Below are 15,589 nucleotides of genomic sequence, written 5' to 3' on the forward strand. Positions count from 1 at the left end.
AAAGCCGCATTATTTCAGACACTTTGACACAGACCTGATAAAGAGAGGCCTCCTACTGACAAATAGGCCTCTGATTGGCCGCATTATGTGTGTTAAATGGTCGACTTAGAAGCTAGAATGAGTGTCGTGAGTTGTGAGCGGGGATGTTTTTAATTGTGGCGCAGGTGGTGTGGTCTGAGAAAAACCATATTGCAATGCTCTCGCCTGTTTGAGCTTCACTCAACCGTCATGTAAATCCATCAGTATCCTGACTTTTTGTTATATGACCTCTTATAAATTTTTTCATCTTTATTTTTCTCCTTCCCTACTCTTACAGGCTTGATGACATCATGTCCAGATATCACTCCCCTCCTTTCCAGACACTCTCCTTCCTCCCTCTTTTCCTCTTCACCCTCTTCCCTCTCTCCCTTCTTTCTCCTCTCCTTTCTCAATCTCCTCTCAGCTGGACCTCTCCTCATGACCCCTGCTACCACCTGGATGGGCGGCCACGCCACTGTCTATCTGAATTCATCAATACAGCCTATGGAGTGCCTGTGACGATGGAGGACCTTCAGCAAGGACCCAAGACAAACATCAGCACTTTAACAGACCTTCATAACCCTCACAATCTGACATGCTGGACGGCTGCTGAAGGCTCAGGCGGTGGGGACTGGACTTTAACAGTTCCCCTAGGCAGACGCTTTGAAATCACTTACATTAGTCTTCAGTTCTGTCAACAGGTGGAGTCTGTAGAATCCTACCCCATCTCCATCTTGAAGTCAATGGACTTTGGCCGGAGCTGGCGCCCCCTACAGTTCTATTCAAGCGACTGCATGGGCACATTCGGCCGCCCTGTGCAGTCCATCGCTCTGACAAAGCACCAGGAGACGGAGCCGCTGTGTTCAGATCCTAGACCACTGCAGAAGCATCGTGGAAATGTTGTGTTGGCCTTCTCAACTTTGGATGGACGGCCTTCCTCGCCAGATTTTGACTACAGTCCAGGGCTCCAAGATTGGGTGACTGCAACAGACATAAAGATAGTATTTCATCAATCATTGGATAAAATAAAAAAGCAAGAAGAGAAACTAAACGAAGTGGGAGGCACATTTAGATTGAGGGAAAGGGGAGACAAAGTTCTGAGGTTTGGTGAGAAAAACACTGGCGTTGAAATTTGGAGAAACAGTCAAGAAAAACAGACTTCAACACAGAGAACTAGAAACAAAAGCACTGTGCACCAAAGTGGCCTCAATGTTACTCGAAAAGAGATGGGATCTCAAGGTAGAGTGGAAAGAGGCCGTAAGAAAGACAGTTACAAGCCATGCCAGGACGGCACATGTGATTGGTCCCTAAATATCCCGCAGCAGGGCTCCAAAGGGCGAGAGTTGAGGAGAAGAAGAAACAATGCAGGGAGGGGGAAGTCCCATTCTAAATCGAGAAAAAACACCTCACGCAACCTCGTTCCATCATCCCTTTATGCCCCACTGAAACCCTCTCTCGCCCTTTCCGACCTGCAGGTCGGTGGCAGGTGCAAGTGCAATGGCCACGCCTCTCGCTGTCGTCGCGACAACCAGGGGCGTGCTGTGTGTCAGTGTGAGCATCACACATCTGGGCCGGACTGTGATGTGTGTGAGCAATTTTTTTATGATCGACCGTGGCAACGGGCCACGCCCAGCCAACCACACCCGTGCATCCGTGAGTTTAAGCCTGTGTGTGTCTGGTGGTCTGTCTATGCTTAAATGTCTATTTTTAAATAGAATTCACTGCTACTTGCTTGCAAAAAAAAATAGTAGTTTTCACACAATATCATATAAAATCTAAACATCTTCATAATATAGTTTGCAATCCACTGTAAAAAAAAACCTTACTCTTAATGAATATTTTGTTTAATTTACCAGTTTAAACCACTAAAATCCTCAAATTAAAATTACGCAATAAGCAATACTTAATAAAACTTTGTGACTCCAACACCTTTGGATGATTGAATTGATTTCATGATTTCATTCGAGTAATTAAATCAAACGCACTCTCATTTGACAAAAGCCACAAAGCATGCTGGGTAATCAGTATAGTGCCACATATTAAGACTTCAGTGCATCCAAAATCGTGTACTGTCTGAGTAGGGACAACATTTGAATTTGAACTTAGGCTACTTCACCGTTAAAAAAGTATGTTCTATATGAGTATGAGTAGTATGAATGATTTCAGATATAGGCCTACTACTCTTTTGGCATACTGTTTTTTGCATACTATACATACTACCGTCAGATAATGTAACCTTAATCTTATGCAGTGTTTATTCGCAAATAAATTTGAGCATTATTTAATATTTTAACTAGAATTTTTTTTTTATTAAGAAGTTCCATTTCTTAACTGAAATTAAAATGTTTTTCTCTCCTTTCACTGCTATTTTATAATTTTCTATCTGTGCTCATCTTTGTCTGTTTCTCTCTTTCCCAGCATGTGAATGTAATGGTCACTCTACTAAGTGTAGGTTCAGTATGGCCATGTATCAGCAGTCTGGTCGAGTCAGCGGAGGCATTTGTTTGAAGTGCCGGCACCACACAACGGGACGCCACTGCCAGCTCTGCCAAAACGGATATAGGCGGGACCACAGCAAACTGCTCAGCCACCGCAAGGCCTGCCAGCGTCAGTAACAAGTGATTTGTCTGTGTGTTTTATGTGGAAATCACGTTTAAGCTGGTATATACGTGAGGGAATCATTCTTGTCGTTCCACAAGTGAAAAGAAAAACATGTTTTTTTTGGCTTTGCCATTTGTGGGGTCTGAGGTGTGTGAAAGGCAGCGTAGTCTGTGTCTATGTTATGGCTACACTATGAGTGATGGAATGTGCACTGACATTTGCCCTTTGACTGCTCTCATATCTATGGCATGTTCACAGAGCTTTTTAGTCAATGTCCCAACATAACATCAGTTTACACTGCATGCTTGTGCATGCATTTCATACATCAATGTTTATTTGTAATTTAGTTTGTAAAATGTATACAAAATCTAAATTATGTCTTGAAAATACCATAAAACCTCTGCTAACACCTAAATATTTGAATTAGACGATAGAATTATCTTAGAAATGTGGAAACTGAAAGATTTAGAACTTGTTAATGTTAAAACAGACCTGACTTTTTAAGCGTGTATAAACGTTTGTAGGATGGTTGGGGTTTTGTTTGGATGAAGAAAGGTTGAGCAGAAGCAGAGAAGCAGATCTTTCCTCTCAGTGGTCTCCCAGCCATCACACATATGTTTTATGGGGAAAATCTTGCTCAGGGGTCAATGAGACTTCAATTACAACTGAAGACATGAACCACAGCTGCCTTGTTCTGTGTAGTATTACTCGTCATTTCCCTTCATGTGTCTAAACCTGCTAGTCTCACACTAATACCCTTAGTCTCATGATAAATCTCTTCTCTCTTCCTTCCATTTTTTCCTGCTTCTTCTTTCTACATTGCTCTTGTTACTAATATTTTTCTTCACTTTCATCCTTTCATTTTTAATTTTGTTTCCCTCAGCGTGTCAGTGCCACCCCATGGGTGCAGTGGGCCGTTGGTGTAACCAGTCCACAGGGCAGTGTTTGTGTAGAGAAGGAGTAACAGGACAGAGGTGTAACCGTTGTGCCCCCGGGTACAAGCAAGGCCATTCCCCCCTCCGGCCATGCATCCGTAAGTATCACACCTTGCATTACTAATTTGATTGGATTCTGTATGATAACTAAAGTTGCTGGCCATAAGAAGCACTGTTTACAAGAATGATATACTGATATATTAGCAGGATTAATAATTGGCCCATATCTGGTCATCAACTGATGATGTTCTCTTGATGAACTAGTCAGTTTCAAATTTTATTCATTACATTTGCAGCTTTAATTAACCTACAGTGTGTTTTTGCATATACATGTTACATGCCTAATTTGTCTGTCAAGTGTGCATGACACAATCCATAATTTAATATTTGATGGATAAAATACATATTGCAAATAAGGTCTCTCTTTTTCTCATCATACACACAACACAGTCCAATAAACACATATACATACCAGACAATGTTGAGGTCTGACTTACGACTAGTACGGCTTCTGTCTGAATAAAGTGTGTATGTGATAAAAAAAAAAAATACAATTAAAAAAAAAAGATAATTTACTGCTTTAGTACAACTTTTGAATTCTTACAGTGAATTTAAATTATCTTAGCAGCTTTCAGTTGATAGAAAACTATTTCTGTTTTCATTATTTTGAATTTGATGATTTATAATACAAGCTTATATTCATTTAATATTGTTTGTGTCTTGCTATCACTGTGGTCAGGGGAAATGGCCATTTCATCCCATACACTACTTTTCAAAAGTGACAGTGAAGATATTTATGCTACAAAAAAATTCTAGAGTCCTGACAAAAAATGCATCAGTTTCATCACAAATATTAAGCAGCACAACTGTGTTCAACACTGATAATCATAATAATGGAATACATTACTTTATAAAAGATAGTAAAATAGAAAACAACTGTATTTTTAATAAGCCTTGGTGAGCATAAGTGTCTTCTTTTAAAAGCGTCTCTTAACCGACACCAAACATCTGAATGGTAGAGTATGTTTATGTTCATTTTTGGGGACATGCTATTGTGTTTTTTTTCCTGTTTTATTTTTTCTCCTCAACTGTCCTTGACCCAATTAAATGACTTCAACTAAAGTCAGTATTATTGTCCCTTGGCAAACTACTGTTTGTTTATGAAAGATTTAGTAGAAGCCGCTCTCTGAAATTCTAACACCTTCCCCTCGTTCCTGTGAATAACTGGAACATACAAAGACCTGAAACTACTCAGGTGGTGCCACTTAGCTTTCATCAACATTACAATCAGCTTTCCTGGATTTCTGGGTGCTTCATTTTGATTACGTGATAATCCAATGAATATTGCTGCGTTTTTATTTCTCAAAGTTCACATAACAGCGCAAGCCTCAGGGAGAAGGATGACATGGTATGGCGAACAGCACCTGTTGTGGTGCACAACCAGACCAGTTTCCCTCCCAGCACGACAGACGCATAATTCTTCATGGGTTACGGCTCAGTGATAGAAGAGCTTGTTTGTTGTTCTACATGGATCGTCTCAACATGGATATTTATAGCGTGAGCTCCCGTCTTTCCTGCACCAAAGGCGAGCCGCAGCTAAAAACATGACCGGCACCAGCTAACCGTTTGCCACCTCTCATGGAGCAGGAAACGCAGCCGTCGTTTATCACAGGGAAAGTGACCCAGACATTAGATATTATTAGCACTTGAAGATTTGTGGGGTTTTTATTTTGGATAACAGGGACCAGGAAGTCTCAGGTTATCCATGTTAAACACTATCTATATGCTACATCCTTTAAAGCAAATGGATTTCTTCAGGTCTGCATTTGCCAGCTCTTACACCCAGAGACCTACTAAATGCCTTCGGGGCTAAAAACACTAAAATGAATCTGAAGCTGTTTGACGTTTGATATGAGTTATTGCTGAGGGACTTTCGAGTTTGGGGGGTTGGAGGAGGAGGATAAGGTGTCAGTGTCCCAGTTGTGTCAGAGATATGGGCAGAAGTACAGAACTCATGGGTAATATATGGTTGACCCAGCGTTGCAGACCTATCATGGGCCGTATGTATGCGTGTTTGACAGAGGGCGTCCTGATAGGAGGCCCTATTGACCTTTAAGACCACACACATGCACGAAATTGTCTGGGCTCACTCAGTGACAAAAGTATGCTTGTTTTTAACACAAGCATTCCACATGCACTAAAACACAACAAGGCAAACTGCAGTCGCAGCCCACATGTCCCCTTTCTCCCTCACACACTCACAAATGGCAAGTATGCCCTAATGAGCCACTGCAGGGATTAGAACGAGTCACCCACAGCGGAGGTGTGAAAAAGAGGAAGGACAAAATGAAAGGCACACAAATAAACTTGTCACTGCTTGCTGTAATTTAATGAGACCCTCGTCCCCCTTTCTCTCTGTCTGTTGTTCATTCAGGTATTCAGGAGGTTGCACCACCCACCCCAGTTTACCAGCCTCAGTACAGCATTGGTAAGCAATTGGTTCTTCCTTATAAACACACACACACACACACACACACACACACAATAATTTTATTTTGAGTATCCTGGTTAGATACACTTTTCATTTGTGCACTGTCATCTTTTTTTCCAATGTAAAGTATTTATTTTTTGTTAATGTTATGTTTTGTTCACGTATAACATTGCCAAAGCTTTATACACAAAACAAGAACAATGACAAGAAACAACACAATAACAATGAAATAATATTAAAATAAGACGCATTTTCTACATTAAGCAATTAAATGTGATTTACTGCCCCCTTGTGGATCAACTTTGTGCTGTAACATTTTTGGTGTGTAACACAATTGCTTTCTTGTCACTCATGATTTCTCTCATAAAAATGTTCTGCATTATATAGTGTAGAAAGATAATAGTATGTCTTTTAACAAGCTGCATAATTGGAATTATTCATGTTCCTATAATTAATAGTGTGGGATAAGTAATAAAGTGAAGTGACATACGGCCAAGTATGGTGACCCATACTCGGAATTCGTGCTCTGCATTTAACCCATCCATCGTGCACACACACAGCAGTGAACACACACACACCGTGAACACACACCCGGAGCAGTGGGCAGCCATTCATGCTGCGGCGCCCGGGGAGCAGTTGGGGGTTCAGTACCTTGCTCAAGGGCACCTCAGTCGTGGTATTGAGGGTGGAGAGAGCGCTGGACATTCACTCCCCCCCACCTACAATTCCTGCCGGCCCGAGACTCGAACCCGCAACCTTTGGATTACGAGTCCGACTCTCTAACCATTAGGCCACGACTTCCCCTAATGCACCACATTTTGCATATTATTAACCTATACATAATTTAGCATTATAGTTGTCTTTGTAGAGATGTTTGCAGCAGAATTTAAATTTATCACCTGTTTGATGAAGTTTGCATCAATGATTCAGTTATTTTCCTATTTATTACTGTGAAGCTGCTTTGAAACAATCGGTATTGTATAAAGTGCAATATAAATAAAATGATTTGACTTGCGTATACCAATAATTATAATAATTTATGGCTTTCCTATTTTATTTTAAATACAAATAAATCTGAATTTATATGCAGAAAGAAATGTACAGCATCATCCTTGTAACTGCTATGTATGTTTTCTCACAAATCAACATCAGAATGACTCTTTGTCCACTTTCAGGCTTGCTTAAAAAACCTGGAACTGTCTCTGCAATTATTTAAAAGTTGCTTTAATGATGTCCAGTCACATTTTTTGAAATTGCAAAAGAGTTCTATCCTGCTGTTCATTTATTGACACTGGCTCAGACTTATAAGCTTTATTTTAAAACTGTATTATTGTCTTCTGATTCCACTGTGACCACAAGCCTCTGCTGACTCCCTACAATAAATCAAGTATTTATACCAAACAGAGATAAGACCGTATAAAATATATAACCCTTTCTTAAGAGACTCACATATGAGTCTCAGGTTGACTAAATTAAGTATTTTCCAGGGTGATGCTATCTTGAAATCTGGCCTGGTGACCAGCAGACAGTAAAAAACCCAGAGCAGATATTTTCTTTCTGAATAAAACCATTGACAACAACAGCATATTGTGCAGTCTGCCATGATTATTGTAATATATACCTGCCGCAGCTGCTTCGCTAATATCTAAAAAGTGCAGTGCAGTCCATTACTGCTGATTGATTTCACACACATTACTGTGATCTGCACTGAGTAGACAGGCCAATTCTAGATCTCTGGAGACTAAAGAACTGCCTTTTACTCATAGAAAAAAAACACTCCTGGACCCCTGTGCTCTATTAAATACTTGAATAGAGATATAGAACAGCCCTTCGCTTTACTTTCTTGGAGAGATTGATATTGGTGGTCTAGTTTTTTATAAAGTGTCATTTAAAATAGATTACAGAATGTGTGTGATTAACCTTTCCATTGTTGCTTTTAGTAATGGAAAAAAAGTTTACATAGAAAAGTTTTTTTAAACGTGTGTAATTACAGTAAGTGTTTCCCTCTCTCTCTCTCTCTCTCTCTCTCTCACTCCAGGCGAGGAATGTCTTTCTTACTGTACACCTTCCCAAGCAAGAGTCAAAATGAATTTAGAGACATATTGTCTCAAGGACTATGGTAAGTCCTTAACTACGGAATTTTGTTTATGCCTCAGAATAAAACATAAAAAGGCAATCGTGTAAGTTAAATTGAGAAATAAAGTCACATCATGTGATATAAAGTCACAATTATGAGAAACAAGGTTGCAATTGTGGGATATGTAAATCACACGTAGACATAAAAAGTCATAATTACCTTTCTTTTTTTTTTTTTGCTGAGGTGAAAATCAAGTGTAGCGTAGTTCTGGCATAGTTCTGGTAGTTCTAGTTCTCACGTTGCTCAATAGCTAATTACCCTCCTCTCATCCAGTCAGGATTCGACCTGATTTCTCTTTGAATCAGACTAATTTCTAAAATGTGTAAATAAAATTATTGAACATAAATGATATCTGCAATACCTTTATGTTGGTTCTGTTCTGTTTACCCTGGGGGGTTATCACTGCTCTCCCTGCTCTCATCCATGCTAGGCTGCATGGATGCGCAGGGAGTTCTTGCCCAGAACAGAACCATACCGCCAATCCAAACTGTATGCTAATTGTCAATCATCCTTGACGATAGTGGCCCTGACAGAAATAGGAATATGGCAGAAATACACTGCCAGTAAAAAGTTTGGAAAAATTAAGTTTGTGAAAGAAGTCTCTCTCACCAAGGCATATTTTTTTTATCTAAAACTAAATAAAGCAGTAATATTGTGATATATTATTACATTTTAATATGGCTGTTTTATAGATTTATATTTTTTTAAAAAGTAATTTATTCCTGTTATGGTAAAGCTGAATTTCCAGCAACCATTACTCCAGTCTTCAGTGCCACATGATCCTTCAGAAATCAATCATTCTGTTCTGGTGCTCAATTATTGTTGTTGCTAATTTATTAATAATGGTTCTTATTGTAATCAGTGTTGAAAATAGTTTTTGCTGCTAAAAATTGTTGTGGAAACCATGATGAAAAACATTTCAGGATTCTTTAATGAATAGAAAATACAGTGAACAAAATGTATTTAGTTATTTTACAGTATTTAAAATTGTAATGATATTTCAAAATATTGCAGTTTTTCTGTATTTTTGATCAAATAAAAGCAGCTTTCGTGAGAATAAGATATTTATTTTAAGAACATTAAAAAATCTTAATTATTTTAAACCTGTACTGTACTATGCATAGAATTACATTTCTTTTGAAAATCAAAAGAAGTATCATCTGAAGTATGTGAAGCATGATGAAGAATCTTAAGGCTGGAAAACAACACACTACTACCCTCTTAATATTGGAACCAGTTTTTAAAACACTATGCATCATGCACCTGCCAGCTTTTTAAATGGTTACACAGCACAGACAAACACACACACAAAAACACAGGGCATCATAGACAAAACAACTAATGATCACACAGACTTTCAAATCATTCCGAACGCAACAATCTCACCGAAACCTGCGCCTTGTTGCTAGAAGCTGCATGACAAATTAAAACAATATGTGTTCAAGAATCGGCTCATAATATAAAACGTTTGATATCCTCTCACTGGATAGAGTCATCACACTACAGTATGCAATGTTCTGTGAAATCTGTCAACTCTGCTGAAAATCCGCAGACATGCTTTGGCTTTTGGCAACTATGGTTGACTTACAAAGTGAGGCAAAAGTCATGCAATGTATTCCAGTCTTTATTCTTATTGTCTAACATCCTTGTCTGTTTTCTGTCATACTTTTGTCCCAGTGCTAAAGGTGCAGGTCAAAAGTAAGGAACGTTCTGGTCCCTGGTGGCAGTTTTCCATTTTGGTGCAGTCAGTTTTTCGTATGGGCTCTTCGCACGTAAAGCGAGGCATTCAGGCCCTCTGGGTTCCAGATCGGGACCTGAGCTGTGGTTGCCCTGCGCTTCAGATGGGCCGGACATTCCTCCTGATTGGAGCGAAGGAAAGCGGCCAGAGTTGGGTCCCCGAGGAGAGGCGATTAGTCGCAGACCACACCACAATGGCTTTGCAGTGGAGGGAACACTGGAGCCCCAAATTAAGAGGCTTCCGCGGGCAGGACACCCGGGGAAAGTGCATACAGGGAAATACTACTATGCAGAAACACTCTCACCCAAACTTGTACGAAGAATACACCCCCCCACATCTTAACAAACTGCACTCTGAGCCACACAGACCACATAAACATACACACACAACACAGAAGCAGCATCATTTAACCACACAGTCTGGAGGATCAGACCTCACGCACACACACAAAAGAGGAGGAACTCAGGGCGTACATGGAAAAGACACAGAAACACACCTTGAGGAGGACCGTAAGGCTGAAAACGTCACTCAGGAAACACAGCATGTGTTGCAGCACACACAGGATCCTTTCTCAGGTACTTCAAAGACGAGTCAAGCCAATGAGCATGAGCAATACCACCCAACAGCATGTCCAACATGGTCACCTGGGCCACCTGCCTAACAAAATGAGATATTATGAGCAGCAATACTAAAGGAAGCAAAAAAAAAAATGTAGTTTACCAAAAAATTTCAATTTGCTAAAAAATTTACTCACACTATCATCCAAGATGTGGAAGAATTTGTTTCTATGTTAGAACATATTTGGAGGAATTTAGCATTACTATCACTGCAATGAATGGGTGCCATCAAAATGAGTCCAAACAGCTGATAAAAACATCACAATAATCTACAAGTAATCCAGACAACTCCAGTCCATCAATTAATGTCTTGTGAAGTGAAAACCTGCATGTTTGTAATAAATAAATTCATCAGTAATATATTTATAACCATTGCTTCTGGCTAAAATAAAGTCCTCTATCCATAATATTGCTTTCTACAGTGAAAGAATCGTCTTGTCTGAACTAGGAGAGAAATATACACTGGAGGAAGCATTATTATGTATTATGGACTTGGATTTTGGCCATAAATGGATTATGGATTCATATTTGCTTACAACACCTTAATAATGGATTTCTTACAAACACACAACTCTTCACTTCACAAGATGTTAAATGATCACCTTGTGGATTATTGTGGTGTTTTTAATCAGATGTCATTCTGACGGCACCCATTCACTGCAAAGGATCCATTGGTGAGCAGGAGATGTAATGCAAAATTATTCCAAACTGTTCTGATGAATGAACAAACTCATCTACATCTTGGATGGCCTGGGGGTGAATACATTTTTGTGAACGATTCCTTTAAGAAATGCCTACGGTGGGCTTTAGACATGGCATGGAAAGGGATATTTTGGTTGTCTCTAATCTAGGATGTTTCCTATATAGAGCCACTCAATCCACTGAATATTCACACATGCTGTGAGTATCTAAGTATTTTTGTATGTTGTGCTATATATTCATCACCAGATTACAGAGCCATTTGTATTATTATTAATATTGTTTTGTTGTTGTTGTTGTTTTTTTCAGATGAAACATGCAGGTATTTTTCATGTCACATGCTCTGAGAAACAAATAGCACCTTCCCTCCAGGAAGGGATGAGTCTAATCCAAATATTAAAAGACTGAAAATTGTCATATTTTACTCAACAAGAATGGTATCCTGTTCAGTCCACATTATTTAGTCTGACAGTCAGACATGTAAGACTCTTATTGCTGGATTGTAAGAGGCACATTGTTTTCAGATCAGCAGCTGACAAATCTTATCCATTCTAGGCTCCATCACTGACCGACATGTTAAGTGTGGCTAAAGATTTTGTGCCCACGGTAAGTCAGTAAGTAATTAATTAATTTTAATTTTTTTGTGTGGCTAGAAAACACACACACACACACACACATATGTATATATATATATATATATATATATATGAATCATGAATCAAACTGACAGTGAATAATTCAGACTGTATACAACAGATCTTTAATATGGTGCCTTTTTAAAGTCTTATTACTTGTGAATATTTTAAGCTATCATATCATTTGTAAATGTTATAAATATTTGCGTATCAAAATGTGACTAAACGTCTTTTTTCTGTTTAACTTAAAACTCTACCTCATAATAAATATTGTTAACAAGCCTGGTAAAGTCGTTTATTCAGTTAATACATTTAATAAATGTTTCCATTTCAAAGAATAAAATGTAAAAAAAAATAAAAATAAATAAAAAACACTGATAAAAAGTGTACAAGAAGTAAAATATAAATGTGATTCATTTATAGAAAAAAAGTCTTGAAGGAAAGTTCATGCACATGAGACTGAAAGGGGAAAGACAAATGGAGAGAGACCGTAAAAGCGAGCGAGACGGCCAATGATGCACCTGCTTTATTTGCACAGGAAACACCTGTTCCCAGCCTTCCTGCCTGCCTGACTGACGACAGTTAATTCAGTGTAAAAAATCTCCCACAGCTTGAAGGGCCAAACTGCCCCGCGCTTGCCTTGTTTTGAGAACAATATTGCAGGAAGTCTTACTCGCTAACTCTCGTGCCCTACTATCCACATGTCCTCTATTTTGTCTAGCAGCCAAGTGCGCGTATCAGATAACACACTCCTAACACTAGCAGAACCCCCGTGGACACACAGTTGTGTCTAAATACATGGCATGTGTGACATTTTGGTCACATTAAAAATGTTCCAAGCTCACCTGTACATTTAATCATGAAGTTCTGGGTTCAGTACAAGTTCAATAATCGACAGCACTAATAATGTTGATTACCAAATAAACTTCTTCTCACCCCTTCTTTCCTTAAGAAAAGAAAAGAAAAAAATAGAAAAAAAAAATAAATCTAAAAATGCTATTGAAGGAGACCATAGACGTTAAAATACTGTTTCGGAAGTCAATCAAGACGTAAACAATGTTAACACCACAGCTGTGGTTAACACGGTTTTAGTGTCAAAAGTAATCCCTCACTAATCTTTTCTACGTAAAGTTATATCCCATTGTAGCCATTTTTGACTAACCTTTTCTGTGTAAAGTTATATTCCACTGTAGAAATCATTTACTAACCTTCTCTGTGTAAAGGTTTGTTCAATTTGTAGCAGGCCTGTGACCTTAACAATTATAACAGCTTCGTCGCCATGACAACGCAGCGCCGTAAACCGCTGAAACGTTTTAAAATGATCAATTACACAGCTTTGCCGGTCATATCATATACAGGTTTTAATAGAAGACTTAACTGTAATCTTAAATAATGTAAACTTTACATTTCTGCTCTTAAATCCTCAAATAAAAAACAGCCCCCTTCACTTCTATTGTACGTTAAGTGCCTCATCAGTTTCGATTTTATTTATTTATTGTATTATTATTATTATTATTATTATTTTTTGATTAATTAAATGAATATATTTATTTATTTAGAGCAAATTCATATTATGAACAGTGTCGGGGAAAGTTACTTTTAAAAGTAATGCATTACAATATTGCGTTACTCCCTAATTACATTACTTAGCTACTTTTTTATGGAAAGTAATGCGTTACGTTACTTTTGCGTTACTTTTAAAAAATATGAGCAGGGCTTGATTGTTTTTTTAATACAAGAAGTTCTAATTATAGCAAATGTAAAAGCCCTTTCACACCAAAAAGTGTAATGAATAAACCTCAGGCTGAAGGAAAAGTAATTTCACGTCTACAGTAGAATGCAGGAGAAGAAGGTTCAACACTCTTCAGCAATAAAAAAAACAATGAAGCACTATTGTTAGTTGATCTAAAGTCATGTTTGCTTAGTATGGTTGAATTGGATCATCAAAGGCCAGCAGCAAAGACATTGTTAATAAAATGGGATTAGATACATTTGTGTTGTTCCACATATTTAATTATAGCAGGTTTGCATCATATTCTGAGTTTGCATTTCACTGTTTTAATTCATTTTGATGAATACTAAATCTGTTTTTTGCGAGTGGGATGAATTAATGCACATTCACACTTAGTATAGGACTACATTAACAGCATGTTCACACATGCAGCGCACTGTCAGTCAATAAATGGGAAAAAAGTAACTGGTGTTACTTTTTTGAAAAAGTAACTCAGATATTTTCTTGTAAATTAAAAAGTAATGCGTTACTTTACTAGTTACTTGAAAAAAGTAATATTATAAATAGCTATGAATGTGGTCAACTGGAACGGATCTTCAGAGTGACCCTTTTTTTTTTTTTTGGAGAGGAATGAAAACGAGGCTGTGAGGGATAGAAGTAAAGTTCAATGGATCAAAACAACATATCCATTGTTGAGCTCACAAACCATCTTTCTGGTTTTAAAAAAAAAGTAAACAAAACATCAGCTTTTAAAGTTGTGAGTTATTAAAATTGTGTGATCTGGCAACTTTATACAGTGCATGTCCTTCTAAAGACTGTGAGTCTATCCCTCACAGCCTTTAACTTCACGTAAAATTCACTGTGGTGTCTAATCTGACTACAGACAGACTGAATACATGTGGGATAAACGCGGAGTTCTGGACCCTGTGTGTTTACTGGCTGGCAAGAAGAATTTTTACGAGACATGAGGCCTAAAGTACATTACAGAGGCAGAGTTCAACAAGCTCTACCATACTCACGCTCGCTCGCTCTCTTCTGTTCTTTCTCACAGTGTGAGTAATGATACTGCTGATTGAACCTCACTGTTTAATAAGCCTTCCCGAACATGTTGCTAACACGCTCTCGTTGAGATCACGCACACATACACAGACGGGCACAGGGAACCAGATACACACGCGGCTTCTGTTAACCCGAGAGTGAAGGGGTCAATCCAGTTGATCCCTTGCATGCATGCCTTTCATACGAACACATTGCGTCCATGGCAACAAGAATTCCTGCTCGCTGTTAGCTCTAATAAAACCGGTGCCATCTGTGTTACATATATACAGTATACTGGTTCACTGTACCACACTGATGAACCTCAACATACATATATACGTAATGTGTAAAATATACATCCAAACAATGACAGAATGGCAGGTGTGACCTCAATTTATCAAATCACCTTTAGGTTTATAGTGGACTGCATGTCATCATGATGCTCTTCTAGTTGCTAAAATTAAAATAAACTTCAACCTTCCTGATTAAGCTTGATTAGGCTGAATGAGGGGTTAAACTAAAAAAGAATGAAAACACCTGCCTTTCAGACATGCTATTCCCAGAGGCAGATCTTGCTTTTTCTGTAGAAGCAAGCGGGAACACATGGGTTAAGCCCCAGAAACTGTACAACTTTTAAGCAATTAAAATTAAATTTGTGTTTGTGTGTATATCTCTTACTGAAATGTAAGAAACAATTTTTGAATAGTGAATTTAAAAAAATAATTTGAACATATTTAAACAATTATTTCTTGATTTTTTTAGATGTAAAAAAAACAAAACACATTTTAATATAATGTAGGATAGTAGAATATAATGCAACATTTACATTTGTTTACAGCTCTCAATCTAATTTGATTTTTGGCCCTTCGTATTAAAAGGTTTGGGCACCTCTGCTTTACAGCAATATTTATTGTTAAAAGTGCTATATATGTTTTTATACTGAATTAT

General features: G+C 38.1%; 1 protein-coding gene across 1 annotated transcript; it reads left to right on the forward strand.

The window, feature by feature from the left end:
* Window positions 1-329: 329 nt before the first annotated feature.
* LOC306877006 (netrin-1-like) lies at window positions 330-10,581 on the forward strand (the record flags this gene model as incomplete). Its single annotated transcript, XM_079428515.1, has 6 exons — window positions 330-1,671; window positions 2,437-2,625; window positions 3,503-3,652; window positions 5,989-6,042; window positions 8,084-8,164; window positions 9,860-10,581. 6 exons carry the CDS (start codon window positions 330-332, stop codon window positions 10,579-10,581), a joined length of 2,538 nt encoding a protein of 845 aa, XP_079284641.1.
* Window positions 10,582-15,589: the final 5,008 nt, after the last annotated feature.

Source organism: Barbus barbus, assembly GCF_936440315.1.
Source record: "Barbus barbus genome assembly, chromosome: 2".
NCBI classification, from domain to species: domain Eukaryota; kingdom Metazoa; phylum Chordata; class Actinopteri; order Cypriniformes; family Cyprinidae; genus Barbus; species Barbus barbus.